Source organism: Rhinatrema bivittatum, chromosome 5 (assembly GCF_901001135.1).
Source record: "Rhinatrema bivittatum chromosome 5, aRhiBiv1.1, whole genome shotgun sequence".
Classification (NCBI taxonomy): domain Eukaryota; kingdom Metazoa; phylum Chordata; class Amphibia; order Gymnophiona; family Rhinatrematidae; genus Rhinatrema; species Rhinatrema bivittatum.
The window spans coordinates 116947414-116967235 of record NC_042619.1 but is presented as its reverse complement, the minus strand read 5'-3'; the positions used below and the strand labels follow the sequence as shown (position 1 = coordinate 116967235).

At 46.8% G+C, this 19822-nt stretch overlaps 1 protein-coding gene across 4 annotated transcripts in view; it reads right to left on the bottom strand.

Annotated features, from left to right (window-relative positions):
- The window catches only part of NEK5 (NIMA related kinase 5), a 202665-nt gene that overhangs the window by 81326 nt on the left and 101517 nt on the right, over positions 1-19822 (bottom strand). For all 4 annotated transcript variants that reach the window (XM_029602794.1, XM_029602795.1, XM_029602793.1 and 1 more), the window contains exon 12: positions 16238-16437. In XM_029602794.1, coding sequence (XP_029458654.1) covers positions 16238-16437 — 200 coding nt within the window. The remainder of the gene's footprint in view (positions 1-16237; positions 16438-19822) is intronic.

Here is a 19822-nt window from a genome sequence, read left to right as displayed (position 1 = left end):
CCCGCCCTCCCTACTATCGAGAAGGGAGAAGACTAGGTGTGGCCAGGTGATCGGAGAGAGGAGATCCTGGCTCAGGTGCGGAGAGTGACATGGAGTCATAGACGAGGAAAGGTGAGAACCAGCCCAGACAAGCACCAGAGCCAGAAGCTAGGCTCCTTCCTGGACAGCCTGCCCACTCTACCAGCACCAAGCCCAGGAAGCAAACCTCTCCCCCTGCCCACATTCCCCAGCTCTCCAGCCGGAACCTGTTTCAGAGGCGAACAGAGGTATTGCCTGAAGTTGGAATCAGGGGTAAGTTAGCCACAAGAATTAATATCTTAAGCAAGCCAAGGTTTATGACATGTGTGAAATTACCCATGATACAGAACTTTCTTTAGGGAAAATGGGTACCTAGTGGCCAGGATGTTAGAGATAGCAATTGTTGTTATTTTGTAAATGCTATGTCCTACCAAATCTGATAAAAAAAAGTCTATTTCTAAGGAGAACTCACATTGTCTTTTCTCTGACTTAGGATTGTAAGTAAGGTGGGAGGGCAGCTGGCAGTGTCTTGTAGCAAACGGATCCCTGCACCCTTAAACCCAGGGCCGGCGGAAGCACTAGGCGAACTAGGCGATCGCCTAGGGCGCTGAGCATTAGGGGGCGCCGAGCCGCTGATGGCCAATGGCCGCCGGTGGACATCATCCCAATGGCGGCTGAGCGGTGAACTACTGCTATGCTGTGTGCCGGATACACACAGCAAGAAGATCGGCAGGACCGTGGTACAGTCGCGTCTAAACATGCTGGTGCTCCTCCTCCTTCCTGCCCGCGCGGCTCCGGCAACATTTTTCTTCCGGGGCCGCGCGGGCAGGAAGGAGGAGGAGGAGCATCAGCCAATGCAGGAACTTCTCCTCCTTCCTGCCCGCGCGGCCCCGGAAGAAAAATGTTGCCGGAGCCGCGCGGGCAGGAAAGAGGAGGAGCATCAGCCACGTGGAGAAGAGGATCAGCGTGGCTGGAGAAGACCGGGGCTGCTGCAGAGCCCATCCTGCAGCGGCCGTGAAGAGGAGGCCCAGAGGTGAGAGAGAGACTGAGGGTTTGTACAGTGTGTATGTGTGCGTGTATGAGATGAGTTGAGAGACTGTGTGTGTGTGTGTGGGAGTGAAGACCTGAATGTTTGCAGAGACAGCATGGGAGAGCCTCTGTGTGTGAGAGAGAGACAGCATGTGATAGTGAGAGCCTGTGCTTGAGCAAGACAGCATGTAGGAGTGAGAGAGAGCCTGTGTGTGTGTGTGTGTGTGTGTGTGTGTGTGTGAGTCAGCATGTGACAGTGAGAGCCTGTGTGTAGGAATGATTGTATGAGAGAGAGCATGTGACAGTGAGAGCCTGTGCTTGAGCAGGACAGCATGTGGGAGTGAGAGAGAGCCTGTGTGTGTGAGTCAGCATGTGACAGTGAGAGCCTGTGTGTAGGAATGATTGTATGAGAGAGAGCATGTGACAGTGAGAACCTGTGCTTGAGCAAGACAGCATGTGGGAGTGAGAGTTAGACAGCATGTGCAAGAGAGAGACTGTGTATAAATGATTGTATGAGGGACAGCATGTGAGAATGAGTGCCTGTGTATGTGAGAGAGAGAAAGCATGTGAGAATGAGAACCTGACTTTGTGTTTGAGGGAAGCAGACAGATGGAGAGAAAAGAAATATGTTATAAAAGGAATTGGCAAAAAAATAAGAAAGGGAAAGTGGAAAAAAAAAAGCCTGTGACCAACCGATTAGAAAACTAAGATCAGACAGCAAATGTAAAAAGAAATAAATTACTTTTTACTGATTGGCACATGTAATCTTTGGGAATGTGCAAGAGTAGCACTTTCTCTATGCGGATCTCACAATGTACGAGATCAGCATGGAGGAACTGGAAGCCCACGGGGCCTGCACAGAGGAGGCAGCAGAATGTGCTTCAGTGCCAATAGCAGCAATCAGCACCTCCCCAATAGCCATACAGCAGCAGTGACAGTGGCAGCAGAAGAATGAGAGAGGCTCTGAGGTTGCTGGCAAAAGAAAGAGAGGGGGTCTCTGCCTTTAGTGTGTGCATGTGTATGAATGGGAGTCTGCCTGGCGGTGTATGTGTGTGAATGCATGGGTGCCTGCCTGAGGGTGTGTCTGTGAATGAGAATGTATGGGTGTCTTCCTGGGGTTTGTATGTGTGAGAATAGGTGCCTGCCTGTTTGTGGTGTATGTGTGTGTGTGAGAATAAATTGGTGCCTGCCTGGGGGTCTGTGTGTGTGAGAATGAATGTGTGCATGCCTGGGGGATGGGGAGGGAGTGGTGTGAAAATGAATGGGAGCCTGCCTGGGGTTCAGTGTGAGAATGACTAGGAGCTTGCCTGTGTGTGTGTGTGTGTGTGTGTGTGTGTCTGTGTCTGTGTGAGAACGAGTGGGAGCTTGCCTGGGAGTGTGTGTTTGTGTGTATGTGAGGGAGCCAGTGAGAGTGAGAGCATGAGTGTGTATGAGAAAATCCAGGGGAGTAAGAGTTTGTGTGGGGGTGTGTGTGGAGGGGGAGAGAGTGCCTTAGAGCCTGAGTGTGTCAGTGTCTGTGAGAGCGAGAGGTTATGGTTGGGTATAAGAGCATGAATGTGTATGTATGTGACAGTGTATGTGTGAGAGAGAATGGACATGTGAGTATGTGTGAGAGAGAGAGGATAACCTCCTAATCCTCGACAATATCAGGGTGACTGGAAATAAAGAGCTCCCATGTATGGACAGCAGGGGCTTTTTAAAATCCTTATTAGTTTTAATTATTGTGTGTTATTTGATATATGTACTGTTTTGAAATATTTTATTGGTGTTTGGGAAATTGTAAAAAATGTATATGATTTTAATTAATAGAAATTCTATTTATCAGTAGTTTTAAAATATTTTATTAGTATGGTTTTACTATTATAACTGATGCTTTGTTTCTTGATTTTATTTGTTTTATGAGGAATGGTTGTTCTGTTTTTCCATTGCTAATACACAGAGTCTGGCTTCTTGGGGTTTCCATTTCAGTTTTTTCTAATTTGTGCTCCTTTATTTTGTATTCTGTATTTGGTGAGGGTCTGTCTCTGCTCTGTGTGTGTGACCATGATGAGAGATTCTGCTATCATATAGTGTCTGTATAGAGATCTATAGCAATTGGGTTTGTTTTGTTTCCTCAGTAGGTGGTGTATTGGTATTCTAGGACCCAGTGTAATATTTACCCTTGCTTATTCACAGGTAGGGTTATTGTTGTTTGAGTCCTTGGTGTTATTACTGTTATGTTATGATGGGATTGCAGTATAGATTTTGGGTGTCTTTTTTGCGGTGCTTTGTGTTAGTTCACAATGTGTCTGGCAGTGGAAGGTGTTTGTGCTGCTGTTGCTGTGAGGTGACACCAGAATTTGAAAATATCTTTTAGTATGATGAACTGTAAGGGAAACATCCAAGCTCCATTGTTTGGGGGAATTTCAGTGGATGCACAGAGATACAGAACTGGAGGTGCAGGATTTGTATTGACATTCTGTCCCTTCCTATATATTCCAGACTTCACTCTCATAATCCATATAGAATTAGTTGAATGAGGCTACCAAATAATTTTATAGTAGTTTTACTAGAAGTGTGAAACTGGCCAGCTTTTTAAAATAATGCAGAGGACCCTTTGGACTTTTTTTTAACAACACTTTTTTTTATAACCAATTTTAAAGCAGGATCCATGCTATAGAGGTGGGTGTGATGAAGAAATGTCATTTTGGCTCCCCCCCCACCCAAAACAAATTCTTCTGTCTAGAGATGCCACTGATTTTCTGTGGCACACAAATGCATTGGCCCCTGGGCGCCGGAGACCCTTGGTGCGCCACTGGGTGCGAGCCATATGGGGCCGCAAGTGGTGGCAAAGAGGAGTGGAGATTTGGCGGGCCGCAAGCAGTGCCCAATCTGCTCGCGACCCAGAAAACCCCAATCAGCGGGCGTGATTGAGAATGAGGTAGGAGTCGGGGCCGAGACCGGGGGGGGGGGGCGCAAGGAAGAAGGCTCGCCTAGGGTGCCAAATCCCCTTGCACCGGCCCTGCTTAAACCTGCTTACAGGGCCGCTGCAATAAATCAGCGCGGAAATCGGGCACTCAGTGTTGAGCGCCCCTTTCCTAACACACACCCAGGACCTCTCCTGGGCCCGCAATGTACGGCTCTAGTACCTCCTTGGCAGTGGGCACCCAGGAGAGGTGGCTGTCAGTGGCTTAGGAAAATGGATGCTCAATTTTACGAGCATTTGTTTCCTAACCTGTGCACAGCCACAGGTTAGGAAAATGGACAGTTGTTAATTGAGCGTCCCTTTTCCTAACCTGACCCGCCAGCACACTTTTATTTTTATTTTTTAACCTTTGGTTCCTCCAACTTAATATCTTATTAATTTCTAAGCGTAAAAATGTGCGGGTCGGGCGCACATTTTTTTGGGGGGATCTGGGGAGAATAGCTAATACCCTCATCAACATGCATTTGCATATGATGAGCACTATCAGTTTCGTGGGGGGTTTGGACGAGCATTTTGGACGCACTAATCCCCTTAGGGGCGGATTTTAAGAGCCCTGCTCGCGTAAATCCGCCCGGATTTACGCGAGCAGGGCCCTGCGCGCCGGTGAGCCTATTTTACATAGGCCTACCGGCACGCGCAGACCCCGGGACTCGCGTACGTCCCGGGGTTTTCGGAGGGGGGCGTGTCGGGGGCGTGTCGGGGGGCGGGCCCGGTCGTCGCGGCGTTTTGGGGGCGTGTCGGCAGCGTTTTGGGGGTGGGTACGGGGGCGTGGCTACGGCCCGGGGCGGTCCGGGGGCGTGGCCACGCCCTCCGTACCCACCCCCAGGTCGCGGCCCGGCGCGCAGCAGGCCCGCTGGCGCATGGGGATTTACGTCTCCCTCCGGGAGGCATAAATCCCCAGACAAAGGTAAGGGGGGGGGTGTAGACAGGGCCGGGCGGGTGGGTTAGGTAGGGGAAGGGAGGGTAAGGTGAGGGGAGGGCAAAGGAAAGTTCCCTCCGAGGCTGCACCGATTTCGGAGCGGCCTTGGAGGGAACGGGGGTAGGCTGCGCGGCTCGGCGCACGCCGGCTATACGAAATCGTAGCCTTGCGCGCGCCGATCCAGGATTTTAGTGGATACGCGCGGCTCCGCGCGTATCTACTAAAATCCAGCGTACTTTTGCTTGAGTCTGATGCGCAGGTGCAGATACTTTAATCTCCGCCCATGCGGAGCCATGGAGTCCCACCCCTAGCGGGTCCCCGGTACAGGCACCATGACCACCAAGCACCAGATGGGCTCCCCAGCTCAGACTGCCACAAGCAAGCCCCTGCCAGTGTCCATCTCCTATGGGGATCTTGGCCCGGCCACCACAAAGCAAGCCTTGCCGGAGCTCTTCCACTTGTATCAGCTCTAGATCTGTCGAGGGCGTGCCAGGGCCCAACATTGATCATCTGTGGCAACAAGGGAAGGTCCTTAGGCCTCTCACATACATATTGGCACCTCCCAGCTTACTTCTAATGCTTCTGCATTTACAAATGCTCTCCTGGACTCTGTCACTGCCACCACAAGGGCCCAGCAAGCATGAGAATGGAAGTACTTTCCACCCACGCGTGACAGGCACCCCCCAAACAATGGCTATGGCTACTGCATCAGATGGGTGAATAGCCTCTGCATAGCTTACAGGAACAGATCGTTTCCCATGTTCAACAAACATACTCAATCAGGGGCATATAATTCTGTGCAATGTCTGTCCACTCATTCATGTCACAATGATACCACCATGTTCCAGTTGTAACCATCCTATCGTTGCATGGAATTGGCTATCTGCCAATTGCACTTGGCAGGGTACCTTCCCCAGTGCAGTGCACTGTCGAGGTATGGTTCCTGGTCAGTAGATTCTTGAGGATGGCCACGATGAGGCAAGGTGGTTCTTGTCTTCCATTGCTGCCTACGCCATCACCTAAATCGTTAACACCCAAATGTATGATGATAAGGACAGGCGGTGTCGGGCTCACTCTTCCTGATTGTCCGTTCTTGTCTGACACCCCAGTCATCGAGGGGTGGTCCTGCTATGACCACCATCACCAGAGGGGTCCTGGGAAGTCCGCCACAAAATAAGACCCTCTAGGCCCCCTCACAGACATGTCCAGTCATTTATCCATCAGGCCCCAATGCCCAGGGCTGACATTAGTGCCTATGGCCCAAGCACTGCGGGGTCCTGGGCAGTCTGCCACACCGCAAGACCTTCCAGGGGCCCCTCGCAGTTGTATCAGCTGTTTATATGTCAGGCCCCAATCCCCGGGCCTGACCTTAGCTCTCCTGGTTCAAGCACTGTGGGGTCCTGGGCAGTTTGCCACACTGCAGGACCTTCCCAGGGCCCCTTTCAGGTGTATCCAACCATTTATCCATCAGGCCCGATCCTCAGGCCTGACAATAGCGCCCATGGCCAAAGCGCCAAGAGATGGCCACAAGGCCATGTAGCTCTAGAACAGGGTCTTGCTCCCTGCAAGTACCCCTTATGACTGTCTTTACTAGAGGGGTCCTGAACAGTCCATCACACAGTGGGACCATCCAGCCCCTCAAGGACATGTCTGGCCACTATCTCTTCGAGGCCCAATCTCCGGGCTTGACGAGGCAGGATAATCCAGAGCCCCCGAATAGAGTTTGACACCCGGTGAGTCTCCCTTTTGACCACCTTCACAGAGGGGGAACTGGACAGTCGGCCCCCAATCTATCAGATTGATGAGACATGATGAGCATACCGCGTGCACCTCGATTCATCCTGGACTGTTCAAGATGCTGACATCTTCTCACCATAAGCCACACAGCTATAACACTTTCCGATGAGGCTCTGCTGCTGTAACATCTTCCGCCGAGACTCTGCAGCTCGCTGAATCGCTAAGCTCCAAGGACTGCAAGTGTGAAGGCAATCTGAATGAATGTAGTCTCACCCTCACCCTCTCTGCCCCGAGCAGAACACTCCAACGTGCTGAGTTGCGAAGATGCGCCAAGGTGGTAATGAGAGCTTTGCATGGCCCATTTCTAGCTTCGAGCAAGCGGCAAGGTGCGAACATGCTGAGTCCTTGGATGGTCCCTACTGTTTAGTGTACACTATATGCAGCTAATAAAGAGACCCTTTGGAACCCTGATAAAAAGATCCTTTGGAGCCTGGTATCGCAATGAACACCACCAAGAAGAATGCCACATCTTGCACGCCCTCCGGTTCTGAAGGACTAGTTGCCTGGGTACATCTCCAATGCCCATCTCCGCTTGTACCGCAAACATACCTCGCTCGTGCCACAATGTACATGCGCACGTAGAACACGGAGTACTACCGATACTCCAATGCCAGGGCTCCTGGAAGCCTGTTCGTTTGCTGACCAAACCACCATGCTAAAATACCCCCAGTAAACGACCAAACGCATCACCTTAGATGCATGTGCAGACTATGATGGGAGACTACAATAAGGAGACAGCTGTGAAGTTACTGGTTGATGCAACCCTTGAATGAGGCATTTGATAGTCCGGCCCACATACATTTCTTGTGCATGATGGATAAGTAGCCAACTATCCACACCAAACGACATCAGATGACAGCAGTGGGCTGAAGAGAACTTAAATCTTTGCATGCACATAATAAGGAGCCCATCGAGGCCAATGTATTATGCGTAAGCTCCAGACCTCCATTGACACAGCTGCTGTATAACAGCTGATGGGATATTGGCGGAAGCAGCAGTGGAAAAGCTCAATGCAGCGATCGCAGCAACAATTGCTCAGAAGCCCTTCCTCCGTGAGGGTTTCTCGAAAATTGGTAACGGCTACGGGGATTTATCACAATGAAGAAAAACAGTCCCTCCCCTTTTTCAAGTAGGATTGGGCTCCTTGGTCGGTCTTGAGCTGGGCTGTTCATGCTAGGTATAAGGCAATACCCCGTTAAGCTACGTAGCTGTGATGTATTACACGATGGCGCTGTAAACGCGCCAAGCTCTAAAGAATACCAGCACAAATGCAAGCCGGAAGAGCATAGTCTTGAACTCACTATTGTCAATGGGCAAGATACATCAAAGCCATGAATATAAGTCATGGATCAGAGGCTTTTCTATGTCACACTGAGGCAGGGGGAACCCCTTGGCCCCACCAAGCATTACCCCTTTAACACTGTGTAACAACAATAAATGCTGGAGATGTCAGATCAGGAGGTGAGGGGGCAGGGAGAGAGAAATGGACCCCTTAAGGATACATTTTCAACAGGGGGCCTAATTGGCAACATATGCATGTACTTTTCAGCCTGCACAAACCCAGCTGAGTTTTAAAGCCAGGCTTATTTGTGTAGCTAGAAGTACACACCTACACCTCTGGGGTGTTAAATGATGACACAAAGTATGCACATTACCAGCAGGCCTACTACCTGCGCACTTCATTGAGATGGATAAGAAAATTTCAATCACGCTTCCAAAATGCACCCCACTTCCCCACACATACATACCCCCACCCCACAAAATGCCTCCCCTACAGAACGCCCACAGGCAATGTGAAAGTGCACATGTACTTCCTGAAAGCTAAATATCCACTTAGCCAGACATGGTTGATTTAGATGGGTTATGTCTATTTTTGCCTGCATAACAGGCACTCAAATCTTTGGAAATTCATAGCAACATAATACTATGTTACTATGTTATGTAGTGTACCCTCATTGCATATGGAGGTAATTGCGCATAAGTTAGCAGAAAAATTATACACAAGTTACACCAAATTTCAAAGTGGACCTGCGCGCATAAGCCCACTTTGAAAATGATCTGGGCCAAAATACACATACACAATTCCACCTGCTATTTGGTGCATTGTTTTGTTTTTTTGTAATCAAAATCAGGCTTTGCTTTTATGGCCCTTGCTTGGCCACTAGAGTATACTCAAGAATCTTCCAGCAATGGAGGGTTCAGTTAGAACATAAGAACATAAAACTTACCATACTGGGTCAGACCACAGGTCCATCAAGCCAGTATCCTGTTTCCAGCAGTGGCCAAGCCAGGTCACAAATACCTCTCAGGTAAGAGGTAGATAGAATCCAAGCTGCTTATCCCAAGAATAAGCAGTGGATTTTTGCAACTCTGTCTTAATAATATTTAATAGACTTTTCCTTCCGGAACTTGTCCAAACCTTTTTTTAAATACAGCTACACTTATAGCTTTCACCACATCCTCTGGCAACGAATTCCAGAGCTTAATTATACGTTAAGTAAAAAAATATTTTCTCTTATTAGTTTTAAATGTATTACTTAGTAACTTCATTGAGTGCCCCTTGGTCTTTGAACTTTTCAAAAGAGTAAACTGATTAACATTTACTCATTCTATTCCACTCATTATTTTATAGACCTCTATCATATCTTCCCTATGTTAGGTTTCCTAGCTGCGGCACCCGTGGCCGGGCCCCCTTACCTGCTCCGGCAGCAGGGGCGGATTGACCTATCGGGGGATCGGACATCCCCTGGTGGGCCGGTCTAGCTGGTCACGTGGTCTCGACTGCGTGGCTCTTCCTCAGCTCAGCCTCAGCGCCTCCCAGCCAGCCCCCGCCATTAGACCAAGCCAGCGTGGGCTGAAGAAAAGAAGATCAGCCAGCCCCCGCGGAAGACCAAGCCGGCAGGGTCCGAAGAAATGAAGATGGGAGCCTCCCAGCCAGCCCCCGCCATAGAGCAAGCCGGCAGGGGGCCGACTAAATTAAAATCGAGGCCGACGACGGCAGCCGAAGAAAAGAAGATGGGCGCCTCCCAGCCAGCCTCAAGCGGGGGCTGGCTGGGCAGTGCCTATCTTCTTTTCTTCGGCCGCCACTGGCGGCCTCGATTTTAATTTCTTCGGCCCCTGCTGCCAGCCTCAATTTTAATTTCTTTGGCCCCCGCCTGAGACCAAGCCGGGGGGGGGCAGAAGAAATTAAAATCGAGGCCCCCACTGAACAGCTGGTCTCCGGCGGCGGTTAGCAGCACCGGTGTTCACTTCTTCGGCCCCCGCCGGCCTCGATTTTAATTTCTTCGGCCCCCGCCGGCCTCGGTTTTAATTTCTTCGGCCCTCTTGGTCTCCGGCGGGGGCCGAAGAAATTAAAATCGAGGCCGGCAGGGGCCGAAGAAGTGAACACCGGTGCTGCTAACCGCCGCCGGAGACCAGCTGTTCAGTGGGGGCCTTGGATCAGAAGGGTGCTTCTGTGTGTGAGAAAGGAACGGTGCTCGTGTGTGTGTGTGTGTGTATGTGAATGTGAGAAAGGAATGGTGCTTCTGTGTGTGTGTATGTGAGAAAGGAATCTGCCAGTTTAAAAAAAAATGAAATGTGATAGTACATATGCAACTTTTGAAAAATTGGATGAAAGATTAAATTACTGAATGTTAAGCATCCCTCTTCTGGAAAATCAAATTTAGCAAAGTGGGTAGAGACAAATACTAAAGCAAAAAAAATTAAACTATTTAAAATGTTCATCTCAGCAAAATCACAAATTTAAGATACTGATGCCAGGTGGGGTTTGTTTGGGTTTTTTTAAGCATAATTTAAGCATGAAGACTAGAATAGTTCCAATCTGAAACGGTTTAGCCATTTTTTTAAGCCTTTAGAAAATGTATATTTTTAAATGACTAAGACTGGAATCTTCCCATTTAAAAGGGAAGTTGACTAAGGATGTCTTTCGGTGCCATATCTCCCACATGAATAATCATATGACTGATAGTTTGAAGAAAGACACTTGCTTTATTGCCTGAAAGCACAAAACAAGAGAAGCTGTACTGTGTGTGTGGCTGTCCCTTGGGAGTACAGAACCTAAAGGAAGGATGTCATTTCGCCTTCTGATAGGAATGTGGTTTTCTTATTTAATGGTTGGGATCATCACTTTCACTTTTAGTAAAAGTAAAAAATGCTGCAAGTCTGAAAGCAAGGTGCTTCTGTGAGAGTGTAATGTGTATGTGAGACAGGGAGGGTGCTTCTGTGTGTCAATGTGTGTGTGCAAGAGAGATGGAGCAATTTTTTGGCTGGCTTGTGGCTGTGAGATAGAACATGTGTGTGATTGAGAGCTTGTGTGTAAGTGAAATAGAGAGAGCATGTGTGTGATTGAAAGCCTTTGTGTAAGTAAGAGAGAGTGAGAGCATTGTGTGATTGAGAGAGACTGGCCAGAGAGGTGACGTGTATATGTGTGAGACTGATCAGGGAGATGACTGGTATGTCTGTGTGTGTGTGTGAGAGAGACTGGTTGGGGAGATGATTGGTGTGTGAGAGACAGAAATTGGTCTTGAGAGTATGACTGGTGTGTGTATGTGTGTGTGTGTGTGTGAGTGAGAGAGAGATAGAGAAGAGATTGGTTGTGGTCCCTAAGGAAGAAGACCGTGAGGACAGCTTCAGCAGCTACTGCTGCTTCTGGTGTGGCCTGCAAGGGAAAGGAGTAGGAGAACTGCTGGAAAGGGTAAGTAAAGGTGGCTTTTTAAGTTCATTTTTCTTGATTGACTACCATTTTAATTATTGGGTAGTATTTGATGTGTCTGCTGTTTGAAATATTTTATTGGTGTTTGGTAAAGGTTTCAAAATTTGCTTGAGTCTTTAATTATTGGATATTCTATTCATCAGCTGTTTTGAAATTATTTTATTAGTATGATTTTATAATTATGATTCATGATTTATTTATCTTGATTTTATTGATTGTTTCATGAGGATTAGTGACATTTTTGTTTTCCCATTGTTGCACTGTATAGAGTCTGGCATGATACATTTTACAGTTTAGATTTTTTCTGTACATTTCTATTTATACTTTATGTGGCTTTATTCTGTATTTGGTGAGAGTTTGTGTTTTCCATGCAAAGACTGAGATGAAGAATTCTTTTAGCATGTGGTTTCTCTGTAGGGATCTGTAGTAGCTTTAGCTTGGCTGGCCTATTCTGTTTTCCTGATAGGAGGTGTATTGATATTTTAGATTCTGGTGTAATATTTGTGGTATTCTTTTTCATAGGTGGGGTTGTTATTCTTTGAGTTTTGGCAAATAGTACTGTGTTGATACGGGAGGACCATGCCGAAATATAGGGGTGTGTACATATATATGTAAATTATATTGTATATGTAATTGGGTACCCATGGGCCAGTATGGAGAAAAATCCCCTGAGCCACTATTTTCCCTCAATCCGCCCCTGTCCGGCAAGCATCATGTTCCGGCCCTCTCCTCCGCCTCACGGGTGGTCAGGCCTCAAATCCTGCTGCGGCGGCCTGCCCACGTGGCACGACACCCTGCCGGTTCGGCCTCAGCGCCTGCCTCTCTAGGTGTGCTCGTGCACTGTTCTCCTCCGTTTAAAGGGCCCGCGGCAGGAAACTTCGCTGCGGCCCTGGGAGATGACGTCACCTCGGCCGAGTATTTAAACCAGGCTCTAACTACTGCACTTTGCCTCAGCAACGGGTCCTGCTCAGATCTTGAGTGCGTAGTCTGCGTTGTTCCTGATCCTGCATTCCAGCCTTGTCTTCCTGATCCTGTGTTCCGGTCCTGCGCCTGTTCCGGCTCCTGCCCTTGGACTGACTCCCTGGTTTTGGACTTCTGCCTGGTATCTCGTCTCCACCTGCTCTCTGCCTGCCTGATCCTTGCCTGGTACTTCAACTTCGCTTGACCGCTGCCTGCCTTGACCTCCAGCTTGTCTCTTCGTCTTGCTTGCCTCTTCGTCTTGCTTGCCTGCTGCCCGCCCCGACCTTTGACCTGCTCCTTGTTTCGTCTGTCTGCTGCCTGCCTTGACCTTTGCCTGCCCGACTCCGTGCTGTCTTTTCCTTTGGACTCCTCGATGTGAGAGACCCGCACCTAAGTCCTGCCAGCCCCAGCACCCAAGGGCTCAACCTGCAGGGAACATGGGCTGGTTTAGGTGAAGCTCCTGTTGATGAGGACCACTGGGGGCCTTCCCCTGGTGGCAGATTCAACCTTGTCTCAGCTCAAGGGTCCACATATGCAGCAATCTCTTCTCCAAGCTGAAGACTCCTAACCTCTTTAGCCTTTCTTCATAGAGGAATTGTTGCATTCCCTTTATCATTTTGGTCGCCCTTCTCTGTACCTTTTCTAATTCTGCTATCTTTTTTGAGATGTGGTGACCAGAACTGGACACAATATTCAAGATGTGGTTGCACCATGAAGCGATACAGACGCATTATAGTATTCTCTGTTTTATTCTCCATTCCTTTCCTAATAATCCTTAGCATTCTTTTTGCTTTATTGGCTGCTGCTGCACACTGAGCAGAAGATTTCAACATATTTTCAACAAGGACACCTAGATCCTTTTCCTGAGTGGTGACTCCTAATTTGGAACTTTGAATTATGTAGCTATAATTTGGGTCATTCTTCCCTAAGTGCATCACTTTGCACTTGTTAAAGCTCAGAGGTGTCCTGAAGTGTGTGCTCTCTTAATATTGGGAACTTTCTGGTAAAGGAGATGCAAAAGGAGCTCAGAGGGTGAGTGTGTGCTTTAGCTGAGTGATGGGATGGTACTTCTCCCAAAGTGGATGCACTATCTGGGGAGTTTAAAATTTGCCTACCAAAAGGCACAGAAATTGTCTTGAGGAGATTTAGAGGTTTTTCTAACTGAATTTGGTATTGGTTAGAAGATTTGATCTGGGATAGATCTACGTTGTGTGAATGCAAGGAGCTGGGAGAAAAGGAGAAACTACAAGAAAGAGTTCCTGGTCTGCCTCTCCAGTCCTATGGCGTATCTCTGTGAGGGAAGAGAACCCGTTCCAGGAGATATTTCAGGAGAAGATCCGAGTCAACTGTCAACCTGCGACAAGAGGATCAACATTCTGGGTCAGCTGTGTGAGAGTATTGTGAGCAAGACTGTTAACTGTCTGGGAACAACAGAGAACCTGGGAAGATTCTTATGAACTATAAGACATGGAGTTTTTTGAACCTAGATTAGAGGATTTTGGACTGTTTAATTTTTGTTGACTGTGATTTCTATTTTATGCTGTGGACTTTATTTTGTACTGCTGAACTGGTTATTTTTATAAGTAAACTTTTCCTTTTGTTTGGAGTAAAAACTACTGAATGGACTATGTTTTGTTCTTGAAGATAATCCTCTGCCCAGTTTAGCCTTGTAGGTGATCCTGCTCCCACTCCATGGGACAGAGAGAGGCTTTCTCCCACCTGAGTTGAGTGAACCCAGCGCTCTCCAGGGCTGGAAAGGTGACCCCTAGTGAATGGGAGTTACCACTTTGGTTTCTTTGGTTTTAGGCAGTCACAACCTCTGGGGAGGCTTTTTGATTCTGGCTTCATTTGTAAATTTTATTTATTTATTTTACAGTTTTATATACCGAGGTTCAGGTAACAGAGTTACTAATCACTTCGGTTTACATTTCAACAGTTACAATGACAGTATAAAGTATAATGTCTTACAATGAACAGGGTGAATTGAAACTTGGATAATATCTTACAATAAACAAGGAGAATACAATTTATATACAAAATACTTGGAGGAACAATGTGTATAATCGCTGGGACTGACTTGGCGGGGCCTAAAGCCAACTGTCATGATGTTCACTGGGAGAGTGAGCTACTACGAATGGTTTATTAGTGCTGGAAGAAACTTGTGGAAATGTCAAGGGCAGGGTCTACCCTTGGGATCTGTACTAGAGTAATTGGGTTAGGAGAATGCTTGGTTGAACAATCAGGTCTTAAGTCTTTTTTTAAAGGTGGGTGTTGATTGTTCAAGCCTGAGGTCTGGTGGGAGTGAGTTCCAATGTTTAGGGCCAGCGGTGGAAAGAGCTCTTCTACTTAGTGTTGTTTTGAGAGGATGGGCCTGTAGAGTGCCTCTCTGAGCTAGTCTCATCAGTCGGGAGGTAGTGTGAGGCTGTAATGGGATCGTGAGATCAATTGGGGTGGTGTTGTGGATGACTTTGTGGATGATTGATAGGGCTTTGTACAGGATTCTATATTTGTTTGGGAGCCAGTGAAGGTTCTTTAAAATGGGTGTTATGTGGTCCCTTTTGTTGGACTTTGTTAGAATCCTTGCTGTGGCATTTTGTAACATTTGTAATGGTTTCAAAGTGTTTGCAGGAAGCCCGAGCAGCAAAGAGTTGCAATAATCTATTTTCGAGAAAATGATTACTTGTAATACAGATCTGAAATCTTGGAAGTGTAGGAGGGGTCTTAGCCTCTTTAAGACTTGGAGTTTAAAGAAACATTCTTTAACGGTGTTACTGATGAAACTTCTGTAGTTCAGTTGATTATCCATGATGACCCCAAGATTTCTGACCTGGAGGGATAAGGCTGGAGGAGCTACTATGTGTGAGTTAGATAAAGTGTAGTTGCCATCTGGAGTGATGAGAAGGAACTCTGTCTTGTTGGAGTTGAGTATCAGGTTGAGATTTGCTAGAAGGTTGCTGATGGATAGAAGACAAGAATTCCAAAATAGCAGGGTTTTTTGCAATGAATCTTTAATCGGTATGAGGATTTGGACGTCATCAGCATATACGTAGTGTGTTAGATTAAGTTTGGAAAGGAGCTGACACAGAGGGAGAAGATAAATGTTGAATAATGTTGGAGATAATGAAGATCCTTGCGGGACTCCAAGTGTGGATCTGAAAGGTGGTGACTCTTTGCTGTTAATCTTGACTTTGTAGAACCTGTTCTGGAGGAAAGATGAAAACCAGCTGAGGGCGGTGTTTTTGATGCCGATCTCGGCTAGACGATCTAAGAGAATATCATGGTTCACTGTGTCGAATGCCGCCATTAGGTCGAGTAGGATGAGCAGGCAGGATTGTTTTTTCTCTAGGTTCATGAGAATATTGTCTGATAGTGATAAAAGGAGGGATTCAGTGCTTCGAGATTTACGGAATCCTAGTTGAGACGGTGAGAGTAGGTTGTTGTTGTCCAAGTATTCGGAAAGTTGTTTATTAACTATTCTTTCCAAGATTTTGGCGATAATCAGAAGATTTGCTATAGGGCGAAAGTTGGCTGGGTTATCAGGGGAAAGATTTGGGTTTTTTTAGCAAAGGTTTCAGGATGGCGAGTTTGAGGGGGTTACATGTAAATGAATTTACATGAATGAACATTTGTGGAGACTATCTATTGTAAGACAGAGTGTAACAATAATTGGGGATCCTGAGAAGGCCTAGCCCCCCAGCCTGTTACAATCTGTATAGAAACTGATGTTAATGAAAATGAAGACTGTAAAAAAAATATTACAGCAACAAACAAAATACTGAAATCTGAGGCAAATACCAGAGGCTTGAACGTTTACAGCAGGTTCGAGGAAGGTACTTACCACTGGGCTAGAACATGCGCTTCTTTCTGCTTATAATACTCCTCAGCTCTTTCGCTGATCTGAGAGACCTGCTGATGTCCATATGTTCGCTTCTGGATGTTGTTAAGTTGATCATAATAGTGATCATAATGTCCATGGAATCGGGCAGCTGCTGGCCTCTCTGCTGGCCTTTCTGCTGCCTCCAAATTGGGGCTCCAATGCTAAAAACCCAACAGCAGAGGACAGAAAATCATTAGCTCTAAATGGAAAGTTTTACAAACCGACACGTAAGGAGAACCTGATGATGAAAATTATTTTAGCCTCTTATTTTGCATTCTTTGCCCTTTTCTATTATTGATGTAAGATATCCTTTCCCTCAGCACCATGGTCTCCTTAGTGTAACCATAGTATTAGCCAACAGTTAGCCCACCTACAGTAACTCAGAGATCGACAATCAAATGTGTTTCAGCTGGACAATCCCTGTGTTTTAAATATTCTGCCTCACTGCACAGCTGCGTTTTAACCAAGTCAGTCATTACCCAGCCAGATTAAAAAAAAAAATAAAAAGGTTATCATCCAGCTAAATATGGTAAGAAAAATAGCAATCTAAAGTTTTATTTATTTATTTAAACACGTTAGCCTGATAACTTAAAAAAAATAAAAACAAAAAACTGGTGTGCTGAGTAGGTGCCATTCCCAATCTTAAAAAGAGATGTTGGCCAAACCCACCTCCACTTCCTGAACCTTCTAAAGTGCCCTTTCCTAGGCTGAAAACTATGTGCAATAGAGCTGATAGCTCCCAGCACATTAGTATCAATTTTTCACTTTATTCTAGGTAAAAAGACCAATGAGAGGTCCCTTCACTGACAACTCTCAGAGAAGGGACCAATCATTGGTCTTTTCAGCTGGAGAAAAATGAATAAATTGATACTAATGTGCTGGGAGCTATCGATTCTATTGCACATAGGGGTCGATTTTATAAAGCGTTGGTAGCGCAACAAAACCCACTTATGCGCGAATGTGGGTGCGTATGAGCAATGCAGATTTTAAAAAGCCTTGAAATATGTGCATATATACCCATTCATGTGTCAAAAATAAAGGGGTGGAAAAGGTGCGGAGCATGGGCATTCTAGGCGGGGCCAACACTTTCACACGTAAATCTGTATTTTAAATCCGGCAGCCACAGCACACAGCAGCTTGTTATCCATGTAGTTTTACTGCTGCTCCTGATAAGGAGCAAGTCTACAGATCTCACATTTCTGGGCTTACATGACAGGGTGAGGGGTCCTGGTTAATTGGGGGGCATGCAGGATGAAGAACCAGAGGGTTCTGGATGACCTCGAGATTGACTGGGCAAACTGGTGGACTAAATGGAAAAACTGAGAATGTCCCTCACAGAAGAATGTTTTAAAATCCACTTATATATGTGCACAAAAGCCAGCAAAGTCCTGTGGAAGATGCGCGAAGTTACACCCATGCTCATCAATTTCCCAGACCGTAAAATTCTGGGTCCTCAGATGCTATCTGAATCCAATTTCCATTAACCATTGCCGAGAAAACAGAGAGCAATGTTGGAGTTGCATCAAAAGTATCAGGCGTAGCGATTAGGGGTAGTAAGTGCTGCATCAGCTAGTTACCACAATATTTATTTGTTCCCCAAACCGTAAAAGTCGGGGCCCTCATTGATTGCTGTCTGAATCCAATTCCCCTTTTCTCACTGCTGTTGAAGCAGAGATCAATGATGGAGTTGCATTAACAGTATCAACGCTTATTTGTTAAGGGTAGCAACTGCCTCACCAGCAAGTTGCCCCCAGTTACCCCTATGCACTCTTTTCTTTATTTCCAACCTCTAGCCTTTAGGGATCCATAGTGCTTATCCCATGCTCCTTTGAATTCCTTCACTGTTTTCGTCTTTATTACCTCTTCTGGAAATGTATTCCAGGCATTCATCACCCTCTCAGTGAAGAAATATTTCCTGACATTGGTTCTGAGTCATCCTCCCTGGAGTTTCATTTCATGTCCCCTAGGTCTATTGATTTATTTCCAATGGAAAAGGTTTGACAATTGTGCATCATTAAAACCTTTCAGATATCTGAAGGTCTGTTTCATATCTCCCCTGCACCACCTTTCTTCCAGGATATACATATTCCTATCCTTCAGCCTCTCTTCATAAGTCTTACAATGCTGACTCCTCACCATTCTGGTTGCTCTTCTTTGGACTGCCTCTATCCTTTTTGAGATACAGGCACCAGAATTGAATGCAGTACTCTAGGTGAGGCCTCACCAAGGACCTGTACAAGGGCATTATCACCTAGAGATGTGACTCGGAACTGGAATCGGTTCAGATTCCGATTCACGTGGGTTTTTTTTCCATCGGGCCCGATCGCGGTTTTGTTTATCGGCTGTGCCCGAGTCGATAAACAAAAAACCCACCCCGACCCTTTAAAACTAATCCCTTTGCTTCCCCCACCCTCCTGACCCCCCAAAAAACATTTTACAGGTACTTGGTGGTCCAGTGGGGGTCCCAGGAGTGATCTCCCGCTCTCGGGCCGTCGGCTGCCACTAATAAAAATGTCGCTGATGGCCTTTGCCCTTAGGTATCCGTGCCATTGGCCGGCCCCTGTCACATGGAGGGAGCACTGGATGACCGGCGCCATCTTTAAAAATGGCGCGGGCCATCCAGTGCTCCTACCATGTGACAGGGGCTGGCCAATGGCACAGATACCCTGTCACATGGGTAAGGGCAAAGGGCCATCGGCGCCATTTTGATTAGTGGCAGCCGACGGCCCAGGAGCAGGAGATCGCTCCTGGGACCTCCACTGGACCACCAGGTACCTGTAAAATGTTTTGGGGGGGAAGCAAAGGGATTAGTTTTAAAGGGTCGGGTGGGTTTAGGGGTTATTTTTGTGTGCCATTTTTCCCGCCCTCCCCCCAAAATGATAAGAGAACCCCCACGATCAATATCGTGGGGTTTTCCTATCGTTTCGGGGGAGCCCCTGATTTCTGATGATTTTGAAAATATCGACGATATTTTCAATCGTCCGAAGCCCGATTCACATCCCTATTATCATCTCTTTTTTCTTACTGATTATTCCTCTCTCTATGCAGCCCAGCATTCTTCTGGCTTTAGCTATCGTCTTGTCACATTGCTTCGCCACCTTCAGATCATCAGATACTATCACACCAAGGTCCCTCTCCTTGTCTGTGTGCATTAGTCTTTCACCGCCCATCTCATTAACCTCTTTTGGATTGCCACATCCCAGATGCATGACTGCACTTCTTGGCATTGAATCCCAGATGCCAAATCTTTGACCACTCTTCAAGCTTTCTTAAATAACTTTTCATTCTCTGTATTCCCTTCAGACATGTCCACTCTGTTGCAGATCTTAGTATCATCCGCAAATAGACAAACTTTACCTTCAATCCTTTACACCAGGTCGCGCACAAAGATATTGAACAGAATCAGTCCCAAAACAGATCCCTATGGCACTCCACTTAACACCGTTCTTTCTTCACAAGTAGGTTCCATTTACCATTACACACTGTATCCTGTCAGTCAACCAGTTTGCAATCCATGCTACTACCTTGGCACCCACTCACAAGCTT